This window comes from Euwallacea fornicatus, chromosome 17, assembly GCF_040115645.1.
Source record: "Euwallacea fornicatus isolate EFF26 chromosome 17, ASM4011564v1, whole genome shotgun sequence".
Classification (NCBI taxonomy): Eukaryota; Metazoa; Arthropoda; class Insecta; order Coleoptera; family Curculionidae; genus Euwallacea; species Euwallacea fornicatus.
The window spans coordinates 2497253-2517489 of NC_089557.1; the positions used below are offsets into that span (position 1 = coordinate 2497253).

The following is a 20237-nucleotide window of genomic DNA, read 5'->3' on the forward strand; positions in this document are numbered from 1 at the left end:
ACAGGCCGGTTTGGATAACATTAGTGATCCATGACAGGGTGGGACTTCGAACTTCTGGAAAACATTAAAAACCGTTATTTCTTCGCGCATAGCTTATATTTCCAGACAAACGCTTTTACTGCCAGAAACAAGTCTCTATTTGTTTCTATTTATTATTCATCTTGACACTTGCATTTGAGGGCGTCGCAGATCTCCTCCCAATTTTTTGTCTTCACTGGAGGGAACAGCTCGGCATAAATCTTTTTCCCGAATTTCCCCACTAGTACCCCACTGGCCAATCCCACGAAGAGAGCTCCATAATTACACCATCTCATTTTCCACTACAAATTTCGATTCTTCGAAAGCAACAATTTTTTGGCAACTAAAATGACTTCTAACCTCTTGCTTTGACAAATTCGTCATTGAACCAACTTCCTGTACGCAATGGTAAAATTCCTGTTTGATTTCGGTGCCTTTGTAGTGGGACTTTGTGCCGGAAGTGTTGTGGGCATATATGGTCAAGACATTTATTACAAGATCTTTAAGAAAAAACAACGTCTCTCGAATCATTTGGAAAATTACGAGATCCTGTCTCAAGACGAGGACGATGATTGCGTCAGTAATTATGAAGAGGGAAGATGCGGCGACTACAAATTTCAATAGTATTATGCTTCGCTTAGACTCGTGGGTCGTTAAACTTAAAGTTCGCCATTTTGTCAAGAAATTATGTCGAAACTATCACTTGCTATAACAGTTTTGATATAGTTTAATACTTTTTGTGAATAAACGAAATAGTAGTGAACAAATAATTGTGAAACTTCCTAAAGTTTTTGACCCCTCATTCGCGTTTAAGTCCTACTTCGGATGATTCTGAAAAATTAACCCGTAAATATCAGACCTGCTAGAAAAATCTTCATCGTTTTTAACTCTAGTGAACCCGTTAACCGAGTTAATTCTAGGTAATTACATACAATTTTCTGAAGCCTTGCACGTGCAGCTGCCTCGAGTTTTAACTCCCTTTCGCAACCCCCGTGAGATAACCCTGATTTCTGAAAAATTTACTTTGGCCCCCGATTTACTAAAAGAATCGCAGTGGTTTTCAACTGCTGTAAATTCAGTGACCTATAAATTTGCTGGAATATTTTCGAGCTGTTGACCTTTTGTTACAGCCCGCTTGGGACGACCCTGAGATATGGTTTTTAGGTAATTTGGTACGTCAGGGATTTTGAGAATTTTTTTTTATTTGTCTAAGGAATTTTCGGCGCAGTATTTCTCATAGGTCTTTTTAAATATTTTTCCGCCTCGATTGAAGACCATAATCCGTGAATCTGCTGGGTTGTAGCATTGTAAAACAATGCAGCAATGTCGAGAGCCACTAACAAAGTTTGCCTTTTCTCCTCTGTCTTTACCCACTTAACCTGAGTGTTAATCTCTCATGTGCCTATTTAATATGCGGCAACTAAATAACTTCCTCAAAGCGAGAAATTGCAGGTAAATTATTCAACTGAAGAAGTAATTAAGACGGCACCATTTAAATGGGCCTATTCCCACATCCCCTACTCCGGCGTTTATATGGCAAATTTCCAAAACATGTTTGCAAATAGGATTTTGTTACTTAAATCGCACTTTCCAACTTTGGCAAATTTGGAACTAATTATGGACCCCTTGGAACTGAATTTTGAACAATGAACGAGAGTCTGTGATAAACATTATTGTCGACTCTGGCCCTCGCAAAGTCCTTGCGAATCTAACGATTTTCCCAATTTTCCTCCAAGGTGGAAGATTTATTGCCGGTTTTTGCATGAATGGACCGCGATTTGATGTACAGGTGGGGGAACTAATGAATTTGTTATTATAGGGTCGAGCCTTTTGCCAGGGGCGTGAACATAATGGGATAATTATCTCCAGCCTTTATTCAACGTTAGCACGAAACACTATAATTCTCATTAACTTTCTCTTTGAACGTTAACTTTCTTTGCTAATTAGAATGTGATTTAAGCACTTTTCCGCAAGTGTTGCTCGAATTAATAGGAGACTATGAGCGAGTTGATTGTGTATGCTCTCGCGACTTTCCTACATTGCATACCCCTCGCGGACACCCTGTACCATGCCATAAATTCCTATTATTCTATACCTTTTGCTGCTCGTGTCAATATTTTACCGGAACCTGACCGCATTCACACCACAGAGCAATCTTCAAAAATTGAGACTAATGGAAAGGGACCTTTATTCCAGTTGGTCGAACGGACTGCCGACGACGTTTTTGAACGAGAAATAAATGAAAAAGGCACCCTTAGCTCAGGATAAATGTAGATAGGGAGAGATTTTTTGCCTCTCCTTCACGCTGTTGCACCAAAATATACAGGGCGTCCTATTTTTGTTCTAATTGGGGGGTTTCAGATATTTTCCGAGGAGATGCAGAAGAACCGTGGTCGGGACCTTTGGCCCGATTTTTGCGCCCATTTCAGCGATACAAACAGCATTTTAACATCTCGCTTCGTTTGAGAGATACAGAGTGTTTTTCGTTTTTATTGTTTTCTTTAAAACTCCATGAACTGTTCGCTTGCGAATATTTTTAATTTTTGGCCAGCACGCCTACTGAGCATTTTCCTATGTGCAATCCAGTGGCGTACTCGATTTGTTTCTAGCTTAATTCGTTTTCGAGTTACAGACCGCAGTTGCTCTTTTATAATGGAAACCATAGTTGGCCGCGGTTCCATTAACTCGAAATTTTTTTAACTCTCTAAAAACACACAGTTTCATATGTTCATCTCGGTAAATAAGAAATTTTGCCTGAAAAATCGGACCAAGGGTCCTGATCACGGTTTTTCGCGATCAACCCGAGGAATACCTGAAAGCCCCTAAATACATCGAAAATAAAATACCCTGTGCAGTAACTTTTTAACTGACGTGGGAGAAGGAATTTAATGCCCGATCAGAGGTCTGGGGAGAATAATTACACCACGTACTCTACCCAAGTTACGAACAGTATTTAAGGAGATGTACCCGGTGATTAAATCGATCGGTAAGACGATGGAAAGAATGTCCAACAATTTAACTTGAGGTTTATTAAAAAAAACTTTAAAGCTCATAAGACAAACGCTTAACCTGCTGCAGTGAAAGGGATCAATAGTAGATATTGCATGTTTTGAAGAGATTTATTGTAAAATGAGTAATGATTTTGCATGATGAATACTTACATTTAGCCTTGATTTAACAAGATTTGTGGGGCCTTGTGCTAGAAATTCCGGATGTTGGCTTCACTTCATACCAAACTTAGCTCAAAGGGTCGCTTTATACCATCATCTAAATCCAGCGCTTAAACTCACCAGCAACAAGCGTTTCTGTCCAAAAATTGAAGCAATGAAATTTACTATTCCGAAAACAAAGCAGTATCATAAAACGAAACAAGCTCCACAAGATATAGGGCTACGAGGCCCTTTGAAAGGGTTTCCCAAGTATTTTCTTTTGTTTAGTTTAAAAGCGAAATGGGGTTTAAAGTTGAGCCCGTCCTCTCCAACTCGTTCCAAAGGTTTTAAACTTTCACGTACTTTAAAGGGACATATGCCAAGGTATTTTTAGGAGTAACGTCCTTGCAGGTGTCCGACTCGTTAATGGTTCCCAACACGGAATGTTCGATCATACTTTTCACCTTCGGTTGTCCCTTATAACTTCAATTTCTTTGTTTGGCTGGAAAAGTGCTCAAAAAGCGTTTTGTTATGAGACCGTGACGTTTGCACGTGAAATCCTTATTAAAAATTTAGATGCCATATCCTGAAACTTTACCACGAGAGCTATAATAAAGTTTTACTGCCTAAGAGCGACGTCCCATAAGTAACTGGTGTAATTCAGTATTCCAGAAAATTCGATGCATATTACATGTAGTGTACCACTTAGTTTTTAGGGACGATCTAAAAAATGATTGAAAACGGCACGGAATTTGGGCCGGTACGGTTCTGGTCTTAAATAAGCAAAACATTAAATTTTTTTAAGTTAATAAGGAGGGTCCTAAGGGAGGGTAGACCATGACGTAAAGCCAATTTATGTGGTTCCTGAACAATTTGCCAAATTTATTTTTCTCATTTAATTTGTTCGTTGTTGTTTTTGATGCGGCAATTTTAAGAAATTACTTTGTCCCTTTCCACCTTTTTCTCAATTCGTAAATGCGTCCAGTGCCCCTCGGCTCTTATTGCAGCAATGAGATAATTTTGCAAGTTTAATAAATTATAGAGAAACTTTATTGCATTCGGTATCTCCAGTTTCACTTTTTTATCAGTGGCTTGAAAACTAAGCATCACACGTCCTTGTCGTCTTCGCCTTAAAATGCTCGTTTTTCGCATCTCAGAAACGGAGCTCTATTAACAATATCATTATGACAAACTTAATATACGTAGACTCGGTTATATTCAGAACTAAAATTCCAATGAGCAAAAAGCTGTCGTGTAAGTTTCCTGTGCAGGTTCTTCGAACTACATAAGATTTTTATAGCACCGAGCGTATACTTGTCACGGAAAGTTCAGTCAGCCGCGGCACTTTAATCTAGTCAGATCAAAAAAACGCCGATAAAAACTGGCTGCTTTCGCTGCTTCAATCAGTTGCGCAGACGAGTTTCAACGACATTCTCGAATGCGTAGCCAATGTATGAATTTTCTAGGACAAATTTAATGTTTGATACATATAATTCTATGCGCGTTCCATGATTTTTTAAGTGTTTTTATAGCATTTTATAAATTTTATTAGCAACCCAAAACATGTTTTTAGAAAATTTTCACCCGCAATCTTTCGAAATATTGATCAAACAGTTTAGGGAAACTGTTCCTCGAAATGGCTATGCTAAGGGGCTTCCGAAAACTTAAATCCGACCTTGCATGAATTCAAATGAAGTTTTTTTTGGACCGGCAAATCCAAAACCAATGTTTATATGTTTATATGTATCGGTTGCGAGTTGCAAACATGAAACTCCATAAAACTTTATATGCAAGTTGAAGGTGAAACTTGATATTGCGCGCTGAAATTCCCGTCTACTCCTGCAATGCAGAAACGTGTCCGAAATAAAAAATTTGTAAACTTAAAAGTGTATCAGTCATAAAACTTTAGGATTTTGGTGATGAGGGAGGTAATAAACTTGATGGACTTCGCCTCTGTTGAACCGACTTTGGAGTGGAGATTTGCAATTTTTTAATTCGAACGAGATGAAAAAGGAGCTTTTCAAAGTTTAACAGAAAACTCTTTTATCCCTGGAGATATTTTTGGAGGAACAGGCACTAAGACTCGTCAGCAAGTTCTCATTAGACCTTCCTATCTCCGCGTAATGAAAGAAAAATAACGGAATGTGTCGAAGGTGTTTGGGAACCATAAATGGGAAGGGTCGCGTGATAAAATCCTCATATCGGGACAAATATTTCGTACGAGACACTTAACATATTCGTTTTGGAGAGCTGTCCTCGAAACTAGGACGCAAATTGCATTTCCAAACTGAAATGAAATAGTCCTGGTTTATATCTGGGATTTCCCCAGATGTTTTACGTCTTTTACTCCTTCGGCAAAATAGAAGGAAATTTTGCTATCTTACCTTGGAAAAGTTATTGGAAGATATTTATTTTGATTAAGACCGTGGAGCAAGACGTTCAAACTTTATATTTGGAATTTTTAGCGTTTAGTAGGTGCAACAACTATGAAAAATGCAGAATCTTTCATGTCGATTACATTCAATCTTCCTGAATCAACGTCTCGGCAACTTCACCTGAGGGATCTTTTTCGTGGAAACCATGTCTTCGCTGTTCCGTGGGTGTTTAGGCTTGGGGCGGCCCCGTCTCCACTGCGGCCTAAACAACGCCGCTGCCTTCATGACCGCGAAAATGCCGGAAATTATTTCTTTTGAATTAAAGTAATTACGTAATGCCGAACTTATATAAAACTCATTAAGGCTTTTATTCCCTGCTTATAATAGCTAATTGGGTTTCCTCTAGAAATTGCTCTTCTAATACAAGTTCGGCAGTTAGAATGCTTAATAGAGACCCACATTAAGCTACTACTGGCTCGGCTTTGAATATTAAACTAACTTTAGATTAATTCCTATATAAGTAAAAGCAATTTGCCCAAGTTACTCCGAACTAAAAACCTTTCGACAAGGCACATCTGGAATGTTTTATATTACAGAAAAGTTTGCCCTGAATGCAAATAAATTTGGTCCTTCAAGTTTGTCCTGAAAGTTCGCTTAAGTTGGCCCTTCAGCCTGTTTCGCGCACCGGATATTACGTAATAATTTCGGACTTTTGCGAAAAAGTGAAGCTGCAGCTTTAATTCAATTTAATGCGAAAATCACCTCTGCAGCTACCTATTGTCTCGACTCCCACCGAGGATAATTGAATTGGATGATAGATCAAAATTTATCATAATTCCCCCTTAATTACCTTTCCATCCTCCCTAAATCTCACCGAATAATGGCATGGGACCTGGAGTAATTATTCCATTAAGATGGCTATCTCCGTTTCTTGGATGCGTTTAATCAGCAAAACCTCTTGGATTAACCGTATTATTATTATTATCACCTTTAGAAATGCGTGATAGATGTGGTCCGTGATGGAAGAAAAATGCTACTCCTTAGATGAGAAATTTAAGTCGGAATCGTCTTTTCCGGCGTTGACCTTTAAAAACAGACACAGGGTGAGTTGTTTTTAGCTATAAATGCGAATATCTTGAAAATTGTATCAGCAATTGAAAAGTCCAAAAACACGTCTACCATAATATAAGAGGGGAAGGTGATTGGGAATCTGAGCAACTCACTATCCTTTACTAAATACACCCCCCCCCCTCAAGTAATTTTTTTTTAATACCGCGGGTATGGTTGCGACATGTGGCCGGAAGGCATTTTCAATAACCTTTTCAATGGTACCAAAGTTTGTTAAATTCCGTCCTCAATTGTGTCCCATAATGTCCAAAATGCGAGGTCAATGAGTGGGACCCCTAACCGTAAGATTAACTGGCTTTCGATCAGGAATAAGTAACGGAGGTGATAATTAATTCAAAGATTTATGGTGATTAAATTAAAATGTAAAATTTGCCGATCAATATTAATAATTATATCTAACGGGTGTTCGTTGTTTTGCGTGCCAGCGCACAAACGAGATTCACGTTCCCGATTCTCGTTGTTATCAAAGAATTAGACGAACAATGTTAGATGAAAAAAAATGAGGCATTTTTCTTTTATCGGTGTTTATGAATGTTTTTCTATCCAGTGAATCGTCGAATCATGTTTATTATCTGCGTTTCACTTCGTGTTTCATCTCGCAAATTCTCAATCGAAATATGGTTTATTCAATTGCGGAACGGATTGAAGTCGTTTTTATTTATGAGGCTGAGCAGCGTTCTTTCGCAGAAACCACAGAAATATTTCGCCAGCGACATCCTTAAACGAACATTAATCCTTCTCACGTTACGAAGTTAATACAGAAATTTGAAGAGATCGGTTCTGTGGCCAATAAAAAAAATGAATCAATCTGGGACATTACACGAACTTACTCACACCGGAGTTCTCGGACAACTCGCCCGGAACGCATCATTCGTTAATCGTCTATTTTAGTCAACAGCGTCGGTGCTAAAAGTTCTAAAATTGCACTAATCTCATCCATACAAAATTCAATTTAATCAGGAGTTGAATGAAGACTATCCGGAACGACGATTTGGATATTGCGAGATTTTGATTACCAACCGGCCCCGACTACTGCTAAACGTTTGCTTCAGTAATTGGTCCACATTTTCTGGAATATAGAGTGATTCGAACCCTCACGTTATGAGAAAACTCGACGACCACAAAAACTGAATGTTCGGGCCGGGGTCCTTGGAGATGCTATCGTAGGACCTTTGTTTATCGATGGTAATTTGAATGGTAAAATCTCCCGTGACCTTTTAGAAAATGCTATTGACCCATTGGTGATCCATGAGTTAGAGAATCGGCAAGACGAAAATGACGAATTACGACTGGAAGAAAATTTGCTAAGATGGGGCACCGTCGCATTTTACCCCTTATAGAGTGATTTGACAACAATTATCCCGCAAGATGGATTGGGAGGAGAGGAGCGATAGAGTAGCCCCCTAGTTCTCCCGATCTAAAGTCCTTGGATTTTTTTTGCGAAGGTACTGGAAAACCGTTGTGTCTAAAACCAGGAACAACTGAAGAATTAAAAGGGCGACTTATTACTGAGTGTCGTGCAATTCCTAAGGAAGCTTTCGTCAATGTGCGTCAAGAATGTGAATATGTTTTATTCGCTCGCATGAACACTTATTATCAAAAATTACTAATATTGAACGCCAAATCTTACACTTTGATTTAATTAAAATAAGATTTTTAATTAATTATCAGTTCTATTATCCACTCATGATTTAAAAAATCCATTTACTTCTACGCCTAAGCGCCTCACTCGTCGATTTTGCATATTAAGCTCTATCGGGTACATTTGATGGCGGAATTTCAGAAAATTTGGTACTATTTAAAAGCTTTTTGAAAATACTTTCCGATGATATGTCGCAGCTATGCCCGTGCTATTTAAAAAATTAATAACTTGGGATGCATTTGGCAGATGGTAATGAGTTCATCAAACCCTCAACCATCTTCCCCCATCATATTATGGAACTCGTCGTTTTGGATTTTTCCATTGTCGGCATAATCCTCAAGATATTAGCATTCATATTTTAAAAAAAACCCACCCTGTATAAAGTAACTTTCTCGAAACATGTCTGTTGATGAATGGTGTGTAAAGGCTTGACTGACCACGAACGATTTCTCATCCGGCAAATGGAAGTCCTTTTAGGGATTCCTGAGCTTTTCAATGTTCTGGTGAACTTTCCACAGCTTTTTTGCCCTCCGGATTTATGGCTGGCCATCTTGTCACACAAAGTTAATAATTTATCTCAGTAACATAAATTGTGATAAAACGATCAATTTGCGGACATTTTTAGACGTTCACACGTATTTATTTGCACCTACTAATGTTACCTTTTTCTTGTTTTTCAGTCACGGAAAAGGAAATTAGACAATGGTAAGTTTAAATTTACGATAAGCTTCGTGTCTTGCAGAGAGTAAACAGAAGGGCTAATAAATATCTCACCGGTGGTAAGAGGTAGCTTTGAAAACTGCGTTTTTGTGTCAGGTGAGTAAGTGGACTTTATAAAGGGTTCTTACATGGGAGCGGTACAGAATATCAATACGACCAGGAAGTAAAAAGGAGCTTTCTGAAAATTTCCTGAGGGGGGAGGTTGAAGCTTGAACGCTTTCCTATTTTCGAGTGTCGATATTTCAAAAATATATAGAGTAATATAGCAAAAAATACATGAAATGAGTCAACCTGATGCCCTTTAGGACCCTATACAAAAAAATAGTTGTATAAAAACTGTTTTACAAATGCACAAACATTTTAGGCATCTCCTTTTTACAACGGAACTATCCTCAAAATTATCTCAATAGTTCTGCTTAATTTACATGAACTAATAAAATTCTCGGAGGCTCTGACGAAAAAATTAAGAATGCCCCTCAACCTCCGAGTTTAGAGGAATTCGTGCAATACAAAAGGCATTAAGGCCAGTATTCAGGACTCGATGACAGATATAAAAATTTCCGAAAATTAGCATGAATTTCGAAAAAATGCTTCGATCAAATAGTGTTTCGGATTTATTAAAATACTTCTTAGAATTTTCGAAATTTAGAGGAATTTATGAAGTTGTCCTCCAGGCCGTACTTGTCAGGTACCTAGCAAATATCGGACATATTTTTATTTCGACGTAAACGTCTTCAACTCTAGAAAACTCCGCCTAGTTCTGGATTTATTCGAAATACTTCGATACTTCCTCGAATTCTTTTTATTTTCCAAAGCTTATTTGAATTTATTATTGAATTTATCTTTTCCAGTGCTGCAGCGCTTGACTACTGCATGTTCTTTAAATTCGCCCAATATGTAATTCTCTGGAGTTTTTCCAAAGAAAAAACATCTAAATATCAAATTTTAAAATTCATAGTATATAGTCGATACCATTCAGTTCGATGTAGTTCAAGTCTGGTTTCTAAACAGTCTTCCCTGGAGTGTCTTCAATTTCACTTATTTTTCTGCAAACAGTATGAAATCACCGAATTTGATCAAGAACTGTTTTCCGATAATTCGACATGTTTTCCTTTCTGATTTTAAAAAATCGTGTGGCGGCCACAACTTCAGACACTCTGTATTTTCTATGTTACCAGTATTGGAATAAGACATGTTAGGGTCGTTATTTGATCCATAACATTTTCAATTAACGTATTTTCCACAGTTTACGAAACGCTCTTCGTACACATCCAGTAAAAAGCCAATTTTAACCCTTAAAAAATCACTCCCTCTCATTTTTGACCCTTCGTCACAACGTCGATTTCCAAAAACGATAATTGATATTCAAAAACCACCGTCCCGATATCCATTCTCTAGTTAATTTTCAAACAATTGTTGGCCCCATGATGTATGACCCGTGCAATGTGTCCCACACGCTCCATAAATTCGTATTTCCAGATATAAATCCCGTCAAACCCATCTGGATGATTGCACAAAAAATACCAAATCAACAGCCGGAAAAGAGACAGACATATTCATTTGTCACGAGTAGTAAAACTAGAAATATGCTATAATTAAGGTTGTTTACGAAAGCATGAAATTTTTTACATATTTCAGCACAATCAACAACAGGGACATTAATCCCGCAATTCCACGAAAAAGTAATTTTTAAGAAAAACGATCGATTACGTAACATTTGATTTACCAATATGCATAGCGCTGGGGAAAAAAACACTAAATTTCCGCTCTCGACGATTAGAGCAATAATTATGGTACTCGAGCCAAGAAATGACCGTAAATTGAGGAGGGAATAGGGATGGATTCACTGAACCGGGATAATGAAGACACGAGTTATCTTGGACGGGAGCAAAATTAGGCCATTTGGTAGGAAATTTTCTTTTAAACCCCCAGAAAAACTGCCGATTCTATTCCATCGAGCAAAGGACAAAACTGAATGACACAAAGGTAAAAACCGCAGTGTTGTAACAAGTCAAGCACGAAATATAATTTGCAATATCTAGCTATTTTAGCACAGCAACGCACTTTTCAGATCAATGCAACAGGCTCTGTTATCAAGGCTCCTACTAAGAACCTCCTTTAACACCTACGAAATTCACTTCGCCCTCGTTTTCCACCCTACAACAAAGCACCAAAACCCAAATACGATAATTCATATTTAGAAACCACCGTCCCGATGTGTATTTTATTTTAAAACTCTCATGATGATTTTCAAACAATTATCGGTCTCATGATGTATGCCCGTGCAATGTGTCCCATATGCTCCATATATACTCAGTTTCACATGAAATGCACCGCCCAATAATAATGTTAATTAAGCCTTGTAATTTTGGCAAAACAATGCTTGATAATATAGTGTTAAATGATCGAAGTTTCAGTAAAAAAAGAATGAACGCCAATGGTTTTTGTTTGCAATCGATCGATGTTTCCAACAGGATAATGCAAAGCCGCATACTGCGAACATTACTGGAAGGTACCTGGAACAAGCACAATTGGAAACGTCGCCTTGGCCTGCACGGCCACCAGACCTATCACCTATCGAACATCTTTAGGACATGATGAGTGACGTCTTTGAAATTTGCAGAGAAGTCGAAACAATATTGACGACCTTCGACACCACCTTGGAGTAGCATGAAACGAAATACCCCAGGAGGATATTGATCATTTGTTGCTAAACATGCATCGAAGAGATGTCACTCGTTATTAACTTTTTAATTAATAAATGTTTTGTTTCACTAAAACTCTGATCGGTTGATACTGTGTTATAACGCATTTGCCAAAATTATTATAGAAGACTTAAATAATATTGCTAATGGGTGGTGAATTTCGTATGAAAATGGGTGTACATTCGCATTTCGGGAGACAAATCCCGGCAAGTCCATCTGGATGGTTGCGGAAAAATTACTAAATCAACAGTCGGAAAAGGGCTGGAAATGTTAATTTGCGAATAGCAGTAACACTGGAAATGTGCCACAATTAGGATCGTTTATGAGAGCATAAAATTTTGTGCCTAATAAACCGGGACGTTTTATAGACGGTTCAAGAACAGCAATGGGGACGTTGTTTCCGTTGTTCTGAGGAAGTGTAATTTTTAAGGAAGAAAATCCAACTGCCACCGGAAAAAAACACTGAAATCCCACTCCCGATGAGCTGAGCGATAATTACGATACTTAAGCCGAGAAATGACATGTAAAATGAGGCTGAAACAGGGATAGATTAAGAGATAATGCCGGGATAATGAAGGGTTGGACTAGTCCTGGACGAAAGCGTGATTAATTCACGTTCGCAGGAAATTCTGCTTTACACATCCAGAAAAATTTCCAAAAAAAGGAAAACTAAATAATGCTGCTGGGATTTAAACTGTTTTTTTTTTTTTTTAATTCCAAAGTACCACTCAGGGCCTTGACTCTATAATTTGTTGCAGGCACAAGGGGTTCCTGAAGGATTGTCCCAATGGGCTACTGACCGAGCAGGTGAGTAAGCCGCATGTTTCGAAGATTTCCATATAAATTTTGTTTTGTACAGACTGCAGTGCTACTTCGGTCTCCTAGGACAAGATTTAAATAAATTGCATCTGATTCCGGGTTGATATCTAACCGAAACTTTGTTTCAGGGATTCATAAAAATATACAAACAGTTCTTTCCACAAGGAGATCCCTCCAAGTTCGCCTCTCTGGTGTTCCGAGTTTTTGACGAAAATAACGTAAGTATTGAACTTACGTGAGAATGTCCTATTTGCCCTCTCATTTGGTAATTAAGGAGTTTTATTTACCCTGCACAAAGTTTCTTAGGCGTCTCTCTTTGTCTTTACGGGAAAATTCCGGGCTCGTATTCCCAGTTTAATAGAACAGTTCAAGTATCAAGAGCAGGAAGTCTACTGGGTTAAATGTTAATTTTACTCCCCTGGAAGAAATTAAAGGGGCTTATCTACTCTGGGCTTACCTGAAAGAGAATGAAATTTTATCACCAAACAAACGCGGACTCAAAATTTATCCTTATAATTTGTGTGAAATCAGGGATTTTTATTGGATAATGTACTTGTTGAATTGAGATAACGCCATTAAGTGATGAGAATTAGGTGCCCCATAAAGATTTAATGGTTGGTCCGTTCTCGGGATAGCGGCGGAAATGAAACCGCAATCTCGTGTGTTTAATCGCCAACGTGTCGACCGTAGATTTGGGTCATTCTCAAAATTTTTCAATAATGATTTGAGGACGTTCTTTCGAGCTCCGCAAGCGGCAACAAGGGCCGCATTTAGCATAGCAGGCATATATTCGAACCAAACAGCCTTTAATCGTGGGAGGAAAAACCAAATGGAGCTGGATATCGACTCAGTCTCAAAGTGAGTCAACTGAGAGAGGTTGGATTATTATTTCACCTGAATTATGCCGGTTACTTCGATACAATCAACAATGCTGAAACCATTTCAATATTACACAGATACTTTCTATTAAATTAATATTAATTTAAGGAGCAATCCTGTAAATAAGGCAGACTGTTTAATGCATTAGCCTGACGATCGCATTAATATAATAAAAGCGAGACCATTTACCGTCCATTAATATACGTCCTAGTTACACCGTTTTTCCGTCGAGTTCATGGGAAAAAACCAAAAAAGTACAACATTTCTACTTAAAATTTAAAAGCCTACTTACTCTAAGTGGATCACGTATCAAGAATAGGCGTTCTGGCTTGATCACAATGCAAGCAGCCATGGAGTGGTCGGCCGCATCGAACCAGTAATAATCATACATTAATGAGATCGTTAATGGATGATTTTGCAAACATTAAAAGAACTTGCTGACATTTAGTAGCCAGGAAAAAGTTATATGAAACACATTTCAGAATTTCTAAAGAAATTAGCAAGTCCGTATCGTGAAGTATGTTCGTCTTATACGGCTTATACAATGTGTGCAGAGGTCCCGCCTCCCTGGCGAAATATTCCTATTTTGCCAATTCTCTTTTTTTTTCGTTTTTAGTTAACTCATTAGCGCCCAAATTATTTTGTCGTGAAAAAATGTCCTGCTTTCTTCACGATTTAGTCTTTTAGCATCATATTTGAAAATTCATCTTGATATGTATCTTTTTTTTCAGCGGTTTTTTTGAAAAAAGGTGATCTATATATAGATCACTGGGATGTGCCGTATACTTTTTAATTTTATTAGGGGTACAAATAAGTTTCCGCCGTTTTCTATAAAAAAATTGGAATTAATTGTGAAAGAACGGGATATTACGTTTTATTCAAAGTATTGCCCATCAACGGCCACTACTTTTTCCCATCTTTCTGGCAGCATTCGGATACCACGGCGAAAAAACTCTTCATCTTTTGAAGCTATCCATGAATCGACCCAATTTTTGGTATCTTCATATGATGTAAAGCGCTGCTCAGACAGACCGTATGCCATTGATCGAAACAAGTGGTAGTCGGATGGGGCAAGGTCTGGTGAATATGGCGGGTGGGGTAGGACTCCCCAATTAAGTGTTTCCAAATAGGTTTTAACCGGTGCCGCAACATGCGGACGAGCATTATCATGTAGGAGAATAATCTTGTCATGTCTAGAGTAGTAATGAGCGCGTTTTTCCTTGAGTGCTCGGCTCAATCTCATTAATTGTGTTCGGTAGGAAGTTCCAGTAATAGTTTCGTTCGATTTGAGCAACTCATAATATACAACACCAAGTTGATCCCACCAAATACACAACATGAGTTTTTTTCCATGAATATTTGATTTGGCTACTGATGTTGAAACATGGCCAGGTGGACCCCATGATTTCTTCTTCTTTGGGTTATCATAATGGATCCATTTTTCATCCCCAGTGACTACACGATGCAAAAAACCCTTTGTTTTATGCCTGGCAAGCAGCATTTCACTCATGCAAAATCGGCGTTCGACGTCTCTGGGTTTCAGTTCATAAGGAACCCAATTCCCTTGTTTTTGAATCATTCCCAACATTTTTAAACGATGTGAAATTGCTTGTTGCGTCACTTCTAATGTAAGTGCAAGTTCTTTTTGTGTTTGAGACGAATCTTCCTCCAATAACACTTCCAATTCCGTATCTTCGTACGTTTTCGGCCTTCCACTGCGTCCTTTGTCTTCCACGTTAAACTCACCGTTTTTAAACTTGTGAAACCACTCACGACAACTTCTCTCACTCAAAGCAGCCTCACCATATGCTTCTACAAGCAATCGATGCGCCTCAGCTGCAGATTTCTTCAAATTAAAGAAGTAAATCAAAAGTTCCCGCAAATGACGCTTATTCGGCACAAAACTTGACATTTTTGCAAGAAAAAAAAATGTGATGCTGATACGAAACCACTAATACTTCTAGGAAATGTTGTTACTAGTTGATCAAACTTGCGATAGTAAGATTTACATCTAGCAATTTCAGCATAACCTTCTGGTGGGACCATGCTTTGTTAAACGGCGGAAACTTATTTGTACCCCTAATATTTTTGGTCAAATTATTTAGGCGTTAAATTCATAAATTTTATTTTTTACAAAAACTATTTAAAAAAAAATACAAAAACTATTTAATAGAAAAAATACAAAAACTAAATAAACTGTAAGTACAGGTCTATTTATTGTGCCAATTAGGAAAGCAAAGAGTACACAAGGTAACATTATATTTGTCACAAAACGCTAACTGAAGACCATCGTACGAATGCAGTTCTCGCTGCATACTTAACCACCTGCATAAGCTAACCTTATGTCCCAATAAAAATTGTTTTCATAAACAAATTTATGTCATAAAGGTTGTTTATTTCTTGTGATCTATATATAGATCACTGGGCGCTAATGGGTTAAGTATTCCGGCCGATTCTCATTTAAAATTGCCTTAAAGGTATTGAAAAAAATCGTTTTGTTCTGTATTGAGGGAGTATTTCAATTGATGTTGGCCGAGAAAAAAATGGTTAAAGATTTTTATTAATCGTCCCCAGGCATGTCTCATACCTGTACCGACTTCCCTTATTCCGGACCTCAACAAAAGCAACAAAAAAATCTAAAGGTGCTCGACACCCTGTACGGTATGTACAGTCTGTCGAGGTATGGAAAAAATTAGCCGCTTCAAATTTATTATTCGATCTTTGGGGCAATTAAACTTCCCCCAGTACTCCAGCTTTGGATTATATTTCTGAGCTTTTAACGCATTAAAACAAGAGTCGTAAAAGTATTCTCCTCGAAAAAAAACTTGGGACAAACGTCCAACCTCTGGATTTATTGCTTTTGGATGGTTATACATCATTCTTTTTTCCAGAAGGGGATTATTAAAATTCTTTTTAAATATTGTTTCTCGCGTTATTTATGACTCAAATTTTTTGTTATCTTTTCGAAAGGGATCAAAAATTAGTTTCGCAACTGAAGGTCCATTTCAACACAGAATCTTATCGATTTCCGACGGTAGAAATACACGCGTTACCCTGATCAGCATTTTTCCAATTATTTGTTACTGAACGCGAATTGAATCTCGTTTCTACCGGAACAGAGCTTATTATTTATCATTTGCGGTTTTAATAGTCCTACAAATCAACTACCTACAGTGAAATACGTGATTTATCCATGAGTGCAGTGTTATGGGAGGAACGAGGGTGAGATATAAATTGGACCGTTCGGAAAAGGCCTAACAAAGCATTACAGAAAAAATTACCGTCGATTTTTCGAAATTGAGTTACAGTCAATTGCTAAATGCGACATTTTGTCTCTGAAAGAGGAGAAATTTAAAAAGGTATTTCTGGAGTAAAAAATTTACTTCGTTTTAAACGATTTCCACTCGATAGCGGGGTGATTCAATTTGAAAGTTCGGTCTTCAATTTTCATACAAAATTGGCAATTATGTACGAGAAATCCTACAATTTGTGAACAGGTAATACCTCCTAGAGAAAACTAACGAAATAGGTGTGAACCGTCACACCCCTCTCATCTACAGACGCTGTTTTGCAGAGCGAGACTGAGAAGTGATCTTGGCATACTGAAGAAGAGCTCACAAGCGTGACAATTTCACGAGTCTATGCATTAAATCTCGACCAATGAACAGTTATGCAATTATTTTAAAAGTTTCATTAAATAATAACAGCTTTTTGATGTAGGCCAAAATATTCATAAGATGTGGGTTTAAACCAGTATCGAAAGTCTCCCGAATGGACCTGCATAAATACATATAAACTTCTCATGTATATTAATGAGTTTCCACGGTCGAATTTTTATTTCTTAATTATTAATTCACGTAGCGGCACTTCCTGAAATGGAAACAATTGCCGGAATGAGAATTTTTACCCCGCATTTACCCTTATCGTGCAATCTTCACGTTGAAAGCGTTTCAGTGCTTTTATATGTAAGATTTAGTGGACTTTTAAAAGTTAAATGATCGGAATGTTTATTACCCGAAAAATAAGTACGTGTACTGCATTTTCTCATTTTTCAGGACGGATCGATAGAATTTGAGGAATTCATAAGGGCCCTGTCAGTGACGTCAAGAGGAAATTTAGACGAAAAGCTCCACTGTAAGTACCTTAAAATAATTTTCTTGCCGAATATCAGTAAATAAATCATGCAGACCCTGCCCGATGCAGATATTTAAAAATGATGAATGAAAGCGAAAATTGCTTTTATGAGTGGCCCTTAATTGAATCAGCAGGGGAACTTGTGCGATGGCTCCGAGCAAAATTTGATTTCAGAAAAAACTAATATCGAGTATAACGTTGTAATATGCGTCGTGAATCTATTCGTTAGGCAGTTGCATGGCACTCAGAGCGATATTTGCATGTAGACCGTGGCGTATATAGTGCATCAATTGCCCCCATTTCGAAGTGAGCTTTTAAATTTGAATTTTTCCACGCTTTCAAAAGTCAATATTGTCATTGAAGTCTTCAGCGAAAGAGAGGACTTCGATGGTGGCATCGATAAACAAAAAGTATGATGATTAGGCAAGTTTGGCGCACGTAGTATTTTATTTAGCTAAGTGCACGGTGAATGACTAACCCCAGAAATAAAATTCAGGACCCGCCCACAGAGGATCCATCCAAAACCAACATACACCCAGAGGACAAAAACTAATTAAAAACTTTCGCATCGAGAGATCTGGAAGAATAATAAATTACACGATTCTCAGACGTTTTAATCAAAAACCCAACGATCTGATTTGGAATTTTTTCGCTCTTCTTTTCCCTGATAACGAGCAAAATATAACGGCCATATTTCAGGATAGGTCGGGGTAATTATTTTGCCGTTTGTATCCCCTGCGAATTCAGGTTCCTTTACTCCCCCAGCATCGGAGGGGACCCTCGTTTGCGGTCAACAAAGGCTATTAGAACAAAATCACCTTTCGGTTCGTTAGATTGTCCTTTAGTTGGCGGAGGAGAGAAAACCCGTTGTCCATTTGATATTCGAATACGTAGAGGGATTAGGGAGCGGAGTTTTCAAATTTGGCTTGGCTCCTCGTACGCTTACCGCATTATAATGCCAAAAAGTTTAGTGCTGTGGAGAAAACACTGAAAACCCATTGAAAATGTCGAGAGTGAAAATTCCACGATTTGCGGTTAAATTTTATAAATCGCGTGGTGACCATGGGGGCGGAAGCGAGATGATGAATCCGAGTACGCAAAGGGAAGTTGTTCCGGTGGGTATAATACAAAATCATTCAATGAAAAAAGATATAACCTTAAAGGTCATAAATAATAAAGTCAATAGTCAAATATTGACAAAGTAGGAAATGACAACATGGCATCGTTCTTTTGTTTTCTTAAAAGCATTATGGCGCCATGTTGTGACGCAAGTTATTGGCTCTGCAGTGAGGGTTATGCAATAGTGCCAAAGTGCCTTGTAGGATTTCTCCCTACTCTTCTCCCTTTCCGATTTTTCCTCTCACGAAATTAGTCCGGGTCAGTAACAGGCATTCTTATCAAATCGGGTCATCTCAGGTTAATTATGAGTTTACGAATTGCTAATTTTTTAAACTGTTATGGCAAGAGAAAGACTGAAACAGAATCGACTTAATTGAGGAACTGTCTAATGGCTGATTCGAGTTCAACTGCTTAATTAGGCTGCGTTGACATGCGGGGGAGAATACCTAAAAGCACAGATATTTTCGTTGTCTGCCGCTTTTGACCACTTTCCGCTCCACGTTGCGAAAGCCTCGGGCCTATGTGAGTCACAAAGTGACTTATTAGGAAATGGCAACGACGCAGTGTTCTTTTTTTTTCGCAAAAAATGCAAGGTCTGTATGCCGGGAAGTCAACGGTGGGCGTTCGAGGGTTATGCGATGTTGCCGAACTTTGCTAGATTTCTTCCAGTTTTCCAACTTAGGCTGCTCTACATTTTCATCTTAGCACACGAAAAGAGGATGAATGACGAGTGTTGGTTGGTAATAAATCAAAATAATAATAGAGTGATAGTTTTTTTCCGACATTAAATGCATTTTGCTTGAATTTACTTGCAAGGAGCATCCCTAGGTGGCACTTTGGCCAATTTAGTTTTAGGTAAACGGCAAAATTCAATAATCCTAAAGTCACCGAATCGATATTGCCAACTTTGCAAACTGTCTCGTCACCTTGGCAATTTGAAACTTCCGCAGTAATATTTCGTCGTGAAACCCGAGCCCCATGAGCAATCTTCCTTCGACGACTCAACATTATTTCCGCCCTAATTGTTTATTGAGCTTTAATCGATCATTGAATCGGAGCTTTAATAGCCGAATGCGTAATTGAAGCTCCTGGCCATTACCTTTGCTGTTGAAAAGCTCTTATCGTCCCTAAACTCCCTTTGGGCCATACGGAAAACGGCAATATTTAAATTCTAAATGCAAATAAAACTCGCAAAGGGCTTTAAATTTCATCCGGTTTCCCGATCGAGAGGTAGAGACCGAAAAGGATTAAAACGAATGTCGCCCACTTCAGGGAAATTTATTTGGTTTGCGGAGGAAAAATGGAAATTAAAGTGCTTAAGTAAATGATAAAGCAAAGCCAATTAACTTGATTATGCCAAATCTTTACTTGCTTGCATCAAGACTATTCTTGTTTAATTTACAGACTTTACATCCTGTCTCGCGCAACTTAACCGCGGAGTTGGGCTCCTAAGCGAAGTTTGGCCCAAGTTCTCCGCGAAGTTTATGGGGCAAATTAAACTCCTGGGAGTCGTTTAATTAGAACATCATTAATTGATGTTGTCAATCAA

At 38.1% G+C, this 20237-nt stretch overlaps 1 protein-coding gene across 1 annotated transcript in view; it reads left to right on the top strand.

Moving 5' to 3' along the window:
• The window catches only part of LOC136344715 (frequenin-2), a 49492-nt gene that overhangs the window by 20493 nt on the left and 8762 nt on the right, over positions 1-20237 (top strand). Inside the window, exons 2-5 of the mRNA XM_066292427.1 lie at positions 8993-9017; positions 12496-12544; positions 12685-12774; positions 17491-17569. Of these exons, the coding sequence (XP_066148524.1) occupies positions 8993-9017; positions 12496-12544; positions 12685-12774; positions 17491-17569 (243 nt within the window). The remainder of the gene's footprint in view (positions 1-8992; positions 9018-12495; positions 12545-12684; positions 12775-17490; positions 17570-20237) is intronic.